The following is a 10,707-nucleotide window of genomic DNA, read 5'->3' as shown; positions in this document are numbered from 1 at the left end:
ATAAGTAAATAAAATATATAAAAAATAGAGGTTCTATTAATAATTTTTATAGATTGTTATACATTGTATTAAGTTTTCTTTAACTTTTCTTTACCTTCAAAATATTTGTACATGTGAATACTTTCCAAAAGATAATATGGAAATATTTTCTTACAACCAAATAAATATTTAAAAAATAATTTACATAACAACAATTAAAATTTCATATTGATAGGATGTTTGCATGTTCTGAAGGACTATGACATAAAGGACAATATTTACATTGTTTTAGTTTAGAAACAATTCTATAATGTTTACATGTACTGCACTGTAGATTGGATTCGTCAACGATGACGTTCCCAGTAGTCATGCAAATAGGAAAAGTGATCTTACAAGTTGGTGATGAACATTTAGTTTGTAATTCCTACAATGCATATTTATTAGTCATAAACCAGTCCAGTTTCACATGTAAATATAAACAACAGATAAAGTAAACCTAAAGGATTCATTTGCGTAAATTTTATAAAATTCACACTTACAGTTACTCATTGCAATGACAACTCTTCAAAAGAAATTACCTGTATGGGAGTATTGCAGTTTTTGCAACATTGTGTGATTGTTCTATGAGGATTGATTGGGTTGAAGCGTGTGAAGATTGAAAGTGCCAACTGTGAATACATGTTTTTTTGCTTCTCAGAAATGTGTGACAGAGACTCCAACTTTGAAACAGCTTTACTGCAATGTGCGTAATGCTGTGGTACAACAATTGCGAAAAATGAAGGGGATTGTTCAAGCAACTTTTCATTGGAAAACATACATTTTGAGACTCTCTAAATCTGCTAAACATGAAACAAGAAACACAATGCATCAAACACAAAATTCACTTTTTAGATTGTTAGAATTGCTGACTAACCTTGTTTAAGAAGGATGTAAGAGCAATTAAAGAATATATATCTATAACATCTAAAATGTCTTCATAGTTCCGGAGCCACAATGAAACCTGCCTCGAACAGTCACATTTGGGTTGTGAAAATATAACACCATCAACAACTAATCCTGAGCATCTTTTCCGCAAAGATAGTGAAAGAACACTTCTTGAGAATCTTTTAACTATGCAAACAATTCGACAGATTTAGATTTGACAACATATGACCGAAGGTTTGAAATACACAAATGTCTTATGAGCACGAATATGGACCTTCATGGCCTGGTCATAATGGCTAGCATACAATTCACGATGAGCTAATAGCCAGAAATGATACGCCTCCGCTCCATGCCACGCATCCTCGAAAAAACTATTCAAAGATGAAGATGCATCGTGCTGCAAAGGCGCCACAAAAAACTTACACAGTGATCAAACAAATCTTTCGTCATTCGTCAAATATGCGCTTCATCGGGAGCACGATGAACAAAGACAGTAAAATTGCTACGAAACAAAATATGACTCAGAAGATTAAATCCAGAGACTTCATTCAATCTAATACATGAAGAACTAAGTTAATAAGGAAGAAAATAGAGTGGATGATAACTTGTTTGGTATCGAAAGAAGCACGACTGGCATCTGCTTGGAATGCAGCTAGCACATACAGTTTCTTCACCATCAATGGACTAGCCTGCCATTAAATTAGATTTTTAGAATTAGATATTTGGGTTATTCAAAAAAAACATCATCAAAATTCTATTTCCATGATCCAAAACTAATGTGACAACTGCATCTGTCGATGACTAAAGAACAAGATTACTATATTCCAGCATTTTAAAGGATGATCATGTCGAAAATGGGTTGATGTCACCTTGATAGTGGCCATCTGGCAAGCAAGTCGAACTAATATCTTAGCTGCTTCCAGCTGTTGACCTCCATCAATATGGACTTGGACGGCTTGCAAAGGATTCCCTGAATCTATTAAAAACATAGTATATTTTGCAATCGCGCTTTCCACATACTGCAGTTCGTCGTGCTTCATAGCCAAGTTCATGGCTACGTCCCAGTGGTTGAGATCCATACTAGCATCAATTGCTGCTTTTATGTTCTTCCCTTCCACAAAAGCTGTGACCTATAGTGTCTCCAAGTAGATCTGTTTCAGTGATTCTAGCATTGTCTAATGTGGTATTCAGCAACAAATCGTAATTAATTAAATCATGCTAAATTAAGACTTAATTAAGTGTGCTTACTGCATGCTTGCAGATGCCAACATTAGCAAACTTCTTGGCCAAGGACAAGAACAGAGTAGAGCCTTGATGAAGAGACTCCAGCAAAGCTCCAAGAGCATCCCAGTCGCCCAGTGCATACAAGCATTCCGCCAGTTTCTCGCAGTTTTTGGATTTGTAGTAATACACAGCTGCTTTGTCCCAACTCTGCCTATCTGCATGATAATCGCCAATATTATTCCACGTGAGCTCCAGCAGAGAGTCGTTGCCACCACCTCCCTCCAGCAATTTCTCTAGCCTGTATGTGAACATCCAAGTTTACATCACCAGTCGAGTTTTCGAAACTCAGTTTCTTTTAAATACAGGTATACTTGAATAGAAAGTTCAGGCCACAGTGCACCCAATTCCAAAAACTTACATGATCCAGTCTCCTAATTTCATGCGCATATCAACAACAAGGTCTTTCCTGTCCATACTGTAATATATTTGTTCGGCTTCTTTGTCTCTCTTGAAGTACACACAAATCTATCAACATCATAGGCAAGTGCTCAACTTTAGCGTTCAAGTGTTCAGTGCATGGTTGTTGATAAAAAGGCATTGAGGGAAGATTTTGTGCTACATTTCATCCAATGAACTGCAACAAAAAATAAATGAAGAAGAAGTTTAGATCACCCCTGAAATTATGAAGCATACTGTAGTACTATGGAAGTGAAGAGTTCGCTAACCTCTGCTTTTTGTGTGGATTTGTTTTTCAATGCATGGAGACTTTTAACGAAGCGAACGCCATGGTAATTCTGGCATCTCACGAATGCCTATAGACAAAAATTGTGGAGAATACAAGTAATACTCAGAATATAGCGTCTCCTTAACACACAAAAATTTGAAATGAAGATCCTGTCTCGAACACACACTGTATAACTACAGGCAAGCATGTGTATCAGTGTAACAAGCATGGTTACGCAATCGACGCTTAGGCAATTGTTTTAGAAACTATCCTGACATCCTTAGAGCGTTTTCCAAGAAAGGGTAAAGGCTCAAAAGAGAGTAATCAATATAAAACCAACCTTTTCAGCATAAGAAAGGTCCAGTGTCTCGAGAGCATGGTTTGCCAAAGAAATCCAAAGCCGAGGATGAGAGTGCTCTTCTACGTAGGAATAAGCATCTTGAATGTCAACAGCTGAAAGCATCTGTTGTGTATCCCGTAATGTCTTGGTTTCATAATTGAATACATGCTCCATGCTGGGATCCTCAGGTTGATGCATCACGTCATCAAGGTGGATGGCTTGTATCTGTGATGAATAGAGACAATTGGTTAGATCGTAAATAAGCCCAACAACTGGATGCTGCGCATGCAAAAACCTAAATTTCAGAATTACAAAAAGTACCATGAACTTTGGGAAATACACAACATCAAATAAAAGTTGAAACGCGAGAACAAGCAACATAAGGATTGCAAAAATGAACCTGAAGATCGTGGAAGCTACACAAGTAGGCAGTGCACGCAACAGGCTCCTCTGGTTCAGTGCCTCGCAGGATGTACATACGAGCTTTCTCCATGACAGCCAGTAAGTTTGGATTATCATCTGCCCATTTGATATTCCATACATCTTTCCGCTCGAAGTTCGGGACCTTATTGGTAAGTCTCACAGCAGTACCTTGTTTCTGCAAGCACACACAAAACGGCAATCATAAACGGTAGGAATATGCAACACGCATGAGCTGCTTTGAGAGCTTCAGAACAGAATTTCGAATAGCAAAACTAATCAACACCGAGCACCTCTTTCACTCCATGAGGTTGTCTCTGAACCTCATACAAATAAAGCATTCCGCTCACATCGATAACCGAAAGGCGCGTGGAGTCGCAATTCAGCTCTATAGCTGCATGCAGAAAGTCCTCACCTCAGTGTTAGTTAAACTGGATGCTCTAGAGCCAAAACATGTAGTGTAAAGATCCTAGTACTAATAATTATCTTCCAGACATCCATACGGAGCAAAACATCTGCATATTCGAACATAAAGCAGGAGGATACCATGAGGTCGACAGTGAAGAGTTTCTTTCCCTTCTTGTCGCAACCCAACAATGTCGTAACAGTGCAAAACTCCAAATTCACGACCCACCATGAGAAATTTGTCAGAGCAGCACATGCAACAAATTTTGTCCGTGCTAGCAATTGCAGAATCGTCCGCCCTCATGCCCTACATGGTCGGAACAATGAATTGAGTCATAAATCGAGTAAGACCTATCTCCAGATTCTTGAATACGTAAACCAAACGTGAAATATTGCAGATTCTGGACTGCTCAACGCTAGCTAATATGTTCATGTGATTCATCCAGACACCCATAGCGTATGTGATGGTAAACATTTTTTACTACCTTCCCAGATTTTTGAAAGAATTCTTCATCAATATGGAAAGTGCTTTCTTGCGATGCGACCCCATTAGTATCTTGCATCTTTTCTGATTCCCCTGTGTTGAAGGAAGACGATTTGGGGCTGTACTTCCACATATACACATGAAACTCTGAGGCTACAAACACAAAATTCTGAAGTGGTGATCAGGGGGTAATTTCTTTAACGTATAATCGAAGTTTCTCAGCGCTAGCATGCATTCTAAGCTTCCCCTGCTCTCCACCTTCCCCACACCCCACAAAACTTTATTGGCTCATTCGTTCCTTGAATCAAATAGTTTAAACGCATTGAACTGAACTTTGCTCTATATCTACTACTGCACGATCAGGCATGTCTTTTAATCCCCAAATGCTAGCAGCAACAAAATGCAGATATGGGTTGCTTACTAAATTCATAGCCACATGAAGCGGCTGCGTCTTGACATACTTCGAGTCAACTGGGTTACCAATTGCATTGCAAAGAATTAAGACATACTGATCTGGTTCCTCCCCCTGTGGAATCGAAATATCGAACGTGAGATGATCCAGAGAGTAAATGAGAGGAAGTGGATTTACATAAATTGTGAAGTACCTCTCTTCCATTGCTCATGCATGTGTAATCATTGGAATTATAAGCTTGGTATTAAATTCACTTTAACTTGCTGCTACGGTTCGGTGCAACTAATGTACCAGTGTGGCAAGAACACAAAACTCGCTAGCTGCGCAGACTGCGATCAAATGGTTCACACACTTGCAATACCTGGAATTATCAAGTAGCGAAATTATGTTGCACATAACATCCGTGAAGTTGCGATTACTCTTTAGATGTTCACGAAAATGAGAACATGTTGGCTAACCTCCACTTATTCCATTTTATTCAACCTTCACTCAATCCACTAATGTTGCTTTCCGTAAGTTGAGGCGGCATATGATGAAGCTTTCGAACTTTTATTAAATTACTCTCAAAGTCAAACGAGGAACTCTAATCCTACAAACTTATAGATAGCTATTGACTTTGTAAAAAAGCAGGCTTGCAATATATCATGCATGAAAATGTATGACGCAAATACATCTTACGGAGCGTAGAATTCGACTGGAATACAAGTGGGAGAAATAACATTACTCGTCAAGGAAGTGCAATACCTTTCGCCAGTGACAATATCCCAAAACATGACAGAGTGGTCTGAATGGTCTTTTTTCTTAAAGCCATATACACATGTGCTGCTCCCAAAGAACGCCCACTTGTATTCTAGTCGGATGTTTGCTAAGTAGATGTAAGAATCCACCGCAAGAGCAAGCCTCAACCCACCTCCTTCCCAAGATAAAGCACTGTCATTTTGATAAGCTGCAGTTAATAGGGTTTTGCACAAGGATACAGAAGCATGTAATACTATCGTGTGCAACAAGTAGTAGCGCATCATGGTAGAAGCTAGAAGCGTAGTAAAACGACAGAAAATTCCTGAATACCTCGTTCTTGCTCCGGGTACTCTCAGAGTTCGCAGATGCACGCCGGTGTGGGAGAAAAGCTGGACGATGGAGCTTGGGGCTTTTACATTCGTTGAAACATCTGATCCCACAACCCCAAGAACATCACCATCTGGACTCCACTTGATGCAAGTGATCGTCATCTGCAACTCGAGCAGAATAGGCTCTTCATCCATTTCGTGCCTCATCAGCTGAATCATACCAAGGAGGAAACATCACAGTAAGAGCCAGGTACTAAACTAGTAATTTACGATGGAAAATAGTTTTTGTGAGACATCTCACGCAATAGTCTCATTCGGATTTAGCATAAAATGCATCGAGCTATAAAATCGGTGGACTCTAACTATAATGACGTACCCAGTTGAATTCCGTGCACATATTATACCTGAATCTTTCCGAGCTGAAAAGCTAAAGCCAAGCTGGGAGCATTAGGGTCACTATAACCCTCGAGACCATTGTACCAATCAATTGCAACAATAACAGCTGCAGGTGCAAATTCTCTTTCCATAAATTTTATGCCCACTTGAGCAACAAAATTGCCTTTCAAGTCATGGATTTGACATGTGCACTGCACAGAACCTTTGGATATTAGAGAAGAGATTGTTAACTGAAAGATGTTGCTTGGATTTCAGCCGATTCTATAAAGACGTTAATGAAAAATCGTTTACCAGTGAGGTACAAAGCAGGATAAGCCGGGAATCTGGAGACCACTCGATCAACAGGAGTTGAACATCTAGAGTCCTTCCCCACAACCGATTGCCATCAACATTTCCCAGGACGACATGCCCATCCTCATACACAATACAGATTTTTTGTCCGTCTGGTGACCACCGTATGTCACGGACCACACTCTTGTCTCTGTCATTGATCATTTCTTCAAACCACATCCCCTGCGCACACACTCGGGGACGACACATATTTTTAGTATCCAAGTCTTTCGAATGCTCGATTTCTCACCTGTGGCAGTTGGTTCCTGCCAATAGCAATGCACCACTACCCATACAAAATTGCACAGAAACCCGATTTGAAGGAACCTCCCGAAAGTATTAATTGACTTGCAACACAAGATGATAAATCTTAGGAGTGCTGAGATATGTGTGATGGCCAAACTCTATTTGCAGACAAGTGACAGACATCGACTGCAAGATTCAGTGAGAAGATACCTTGTGTAACACCCACACAATGATGAGGCCTTTTTCATCACTAGAGGTAAGCTTGCGGTAGTTCTGGTTCCAGTTGACGGCAACCACGGTGCCATGATGCCCTTCTAGAGTTTGGTTCATCGATAAGTTCGATGGAGCTGCAACCAAAGGCGACCTCTTGCCTTCATTTGGTGCTCTCGGTTCCAACTTTAGCACCTGCAATTTAAGCTGGGCCTTAGATCGAGATTAAATTCGAATTTAAACCTAATACATATAACATGGTACCCATTTAAGTAAGATCCCACGTATTCAATTTTCGTTGCTCAGTCACCAGACATGAGCAAATAGGATGAGAGAAGCATTAGGTTTGTCATGCCTTGAGAAGGCCAGTCTCGCCTCCGCATGCGAGCCACCCTTGTTCTGAGTTCCATGATAAGCTGCTCACTTTAAGCCCATTGGGCATACTAATCTTCTTGCTCAGATAAAGAAACATCTTGCTCATTTTGAGGTTCTCAGTGGGAGATGGATAAAGGGTTCCAGCCTCAGAGTTGACCTAAAGATTGACATTTCACATGAACAAGAACTTCTCCACATGCGCGCTCTTCTCTGTAAATCAAAAATGAAATAGAAGACATGCTCGAAAGAATAGCTTCAAACTTGAGTAAGGGGCTCGTGAGGCCGAGTAACCCAAAGCTGCGCTAAACCGGACTTCGTCCCTTCTACTGTCGAAGATCTAATAGTAATTACTTGGTACCATTCAAGCTGCAGCGAAGCCGCGAATTGAGAAAATTCGATCAATCAAGATTCAGGAGAAAGAAGAACCAGTCAAGCTACTGTAAAATTATGGAAGTCGTGATCACAGAAGCATACAGTCCTAGGGAGCAATTGAAGAATCTGCATTCTAGATGTCCGTGATTACAATCTATTGAGATGACGAGCAATCCATCTATGACTCTCACTTGTGATTCCTCCTCGGGCGGTCTCAAAACTGGTTGCAAACACCTGACGAACCAGTGTGCACAGAAGTGCAGTGCAAGCAAAGAATGAAACGAAGGCGGTTGCACTCGGGCAAACAGTGATGGAAAATGTTTCAAAACCGAATGACGATCTGTGAAAGTAAATGTGGATGAAAAGGCGGATGCGGGAATCAGGTATTTAAAGTTTGTGTGCGCTAATGCTCACAGCAGAAATGGCTACAAACAGAAAGCACCCTGATTCCCATGAAACTGCGCACACAGTATGCGTGTCAACAACTCTACCAGCATATGTCACCAATTACAACACCCTTGGTCTGGTATATCACGAAAATCAGATCATCGCTTCACGTTGCCATTTCTTTTTCCTACGGAAAACGTCATTCCCCTCATCACTCCCAATCATGACGTGCAAAGCTGACCCCACAACCTGCTGCTATGAGGCCAGGCAATCACAGTGCACCACCCTATTTCCAACCACCTGCTCCCACTACATCCTCCCACCTCCTCCATTCTCATTCTTCCTCCCTCCTCTCACCAACCTCCATCGCAAGTGTGCAGCAGCCACCGTCTCCTTCTTCTCTTACTGTACACAATTCCCACAAATTCCATTGCACCCGCCACTGTGCCACACATCTACGCTTCGTCGCACCAAAGTACAAGCTGGTGTGCCACGCACACCCGATCGCTTCCCACCTCCCTCCTGTCGCCATCGATCTATCCTACACCGCCTGCTGCACCCCCACCAACAACATCAATTCCGCTCTGCCATGCTCAACTCACAAAACCATGGGGCAACATCCATTTCCACCAGCGACGCGGCGACCTCTCTCGCATTGCGCTCTCTCTATCTCGCTCTCTCTCTCTCTCTCTCTCTCTCTCTCTCTTCGATAGCTAGCCTACATTAGACCTAACCAGGAGGTAGCACACCTCCTCCCTCGCACCCAATCTCACTCCACAACCTCCAATTCGCCTTCCTTCAAATGCACCACGAACTTCCGGCTCTCCTCGCCCGGCGTCATCAGCTGCACCTTAAACGGGAGCGTCGCCGACACCGGCTTGCCCTTGAACGTCGTCACCACCTCCTTCACCTCCCCTTCCAGCCCAACGATGTCCAATTCCGGATGCTTGGGCACATGGTACACCTTCAAAGGTCCAATCACCCGTATCCGCGTCCCCGCCTCCACCTTCCCCGCTCCCTCGCTCGACCTCGATCCCCCCAAGTCCACAGCCATTGCGCACACCACTCGCACTCTCCACCGCTCGTCCGTCCTCGCCACCCTGAATCGGCCCATCGACGCAAGTGTCTCCAAGCGTCCACTGGGCCTCACAGCAGCACCGCGCGACGACACGAGCAGGCGAGCACCGGCAGCGCGGGCGCCATCCGCGACGTGGGTAGGAGCGGAGGAGCAGGGAGCAGGGAGGGCGGTGGGCGCAAGCGTGGTGGGCAGGAGCAGAGCACACGACGCCATGGCTGCAATTCAGCACGCAAGCAAGCAAGCTATCAATCACAGACCAAATTGTGATTGATCGATGGATCTGGATGTGGTCTCACCGCCCGGCCGAGCTTCGATCCGCGCGGCAACTTGAAAGGGCGGGAATCTGGCGATGCTGAGCTGGCTGCCACATACTCCCACGACGCCGTGCCTGGGTCCATCGTTGCTTGCCTATTTGGCTGACGTGGCTGCCACCGTGGCTTCCCATTTGATTGAGAACCTATGCGATTAGTGGACAGCTCTTGTTTAACTTGACGTGGAGAATGCGGTCAACTCAAACTCATTTCTTGGAAATGACTAAAATGTTGCAAAATTGGGAAAAGAATGAGAATTTCGTGGTACAATTTCCTAACTATGAATTTTAGTCAAAAAGTCGTCTTTTTGTGTTTATGGGTTTCATGATTTACTAATGATAATTCAACCATGCCTATATAAGCGTTGGGGTTTCATGATTTGTTCTACAAGTAATACATTTTTGGGAGTAATATGTTTAAAACAAGCTATTGATGTATAAAAATTTTAAATACAAGAATGAATCTCAATGCACATGACTTGGTTCACTAACTTTGATAATAATTTGTTGTGAAATTTTGTATTGTGTGGAATATTACATCTTGATAGACTAATTCAAGTCTTTGATTTGAATGCCATTCAATAATTGAAAGTATCATTCAAGCCAAACACAAATTAAGGTAAATACATTAAGAACTATTATTTTATTTTAATTTAAGCCATTTTTCGTGCATTTGATATAAATTTACAAGTAACAGAATTGTATGCCGTGATAGCTTTAATCTTGTGTATAATTTTATTTTGTTTTATAAAAATTAGACATGTTATTTGTTATCCTTCATACTTGTTTGAAAATATGTCAAATCTTTATCAACCATGGCCATGAAAATGATAACAAAAATCAATTAATCAGTACTTTTAAAATGGATATTTTACATCTAATATTTATCCATGTACAGTTAAAATCTTTCCACAAAACAAAATTCCATCATAATAGCATTTGATTTCATTTTTAAAAAATTATGTGTTGATTTGAAAATCTATTTATTAAACTAAAATTTAGAACATCAAATTTTCTACATTTT

At 41.5% G+C, this 10,707-nt stretch overlaps 2 protein-coding genes across 7 annotated transcripts; both read right to left on the bottom strand.

Annotated features, from left to right (window-relative positions):
• Nucleotides 1–185: 185 nt before the first annotated feature.
• LOC112277948 (uncharacterized) lies at nucleotides 186–8,110 on the bottom strand. 6 transcript variants are annotated; one of them, XM_024510831.3, is made up of 22 exons: nucleotides 7,517–8,110; nucleotides 7,162–7,356; nucleotides 6,667–6,888; nucleotides 6,384–6,566; nucleotides 5,981–6,189; nucleotides 5,657–5,842; nucleotides 5,204–5,273; nucleotides 4,922–5,026; nucleotides 4,502–4,669; nucleotides 4,158–4,323; nucleotides 3,905–4,005; nucleotides 3,592–3,789; nucleotides 3,192–3,416; nucleotides 2,853–2,939; nucleotides 2,546–2,652; nucleotides 2,152–2,425; nucleotides 1,773–2,033; nucleotides 1,509–1,592; nucleotides 1,178–1,300; nucleotides 893–979; nucleotides 558–731; nucleotides 186–403 (listed from the first exon to the last, which is right to left on the bottom strand). In XM_024510831.3, the coding sequence occupies exons 1-22, from the start codon at nucleotides 7,640–7,642 to the stop codon at nucleotides 203–205; spliced, it is 3,552 nt and encodes a 1,183-aa protein (XP_024366599.1). In that variant the 5' UTR covers nucleotides 7,643–8,110; the 3' UTR covers nucleotides 186–202. The 6 variants fall into 6 exon arrangements, with proteins under 6 accessions (XP_024366599.1, XP_024366601.1, XP_090104322.1 ...); XM_024510833.3 differs by having other exon boundaries at nucleotides 558–647; XM_090248196.1 differs by having other exon boundaries at nucleotides 3,962–4,005.
• Nucleotides 8,111–8,263: 153 nt separating this feature from the next.
• On the bottom strand, nucleotides 8,264–9,688 carry LOC112277914 (uncharacterized). The gene is made up of 2 exons (XM_024510759.3): nucleotides 9,045–9,688; nucleotides 8,264–8,848 (listed from the first exon to the last, which is right to left on the bottom strand). Exon 1 carries the CDS (start codon nucleotides 9,584–9,586, stop codon nucleotides 9,065–9,067), a length of 522 nt encoding a protein of 173 aa, XP_024366527.1. The 5' UTR covers nucleotides 9,587–9,688; the 3' UTR covers nucleotides 8,264–8,848; nucleotides 9,045–9,064.
• Between the last annotated feature and the right edge of the window lie 1,019 nt (nucleotides 9,689–10,707).

This window comes from Physcomitrium patens, chromosome 26 (genome assembly GCF_059467195.1).
Source record: "Physcomitrium patens ecotype Gransden chromosome 26, ASM5946719v1, whole genome shotgun sequence".
Lineage (NCBI taxonomy): Eukaryota > Viridiplantae > Streptophyta > Bryopsida > Funariales > Funariaceae > Physcomitrium > Physcomitrium patens.
Note: the sequence above shows the minus strand (reverse complement) of the source record. Positions and strands in the feature narration are given on the sequence as shown.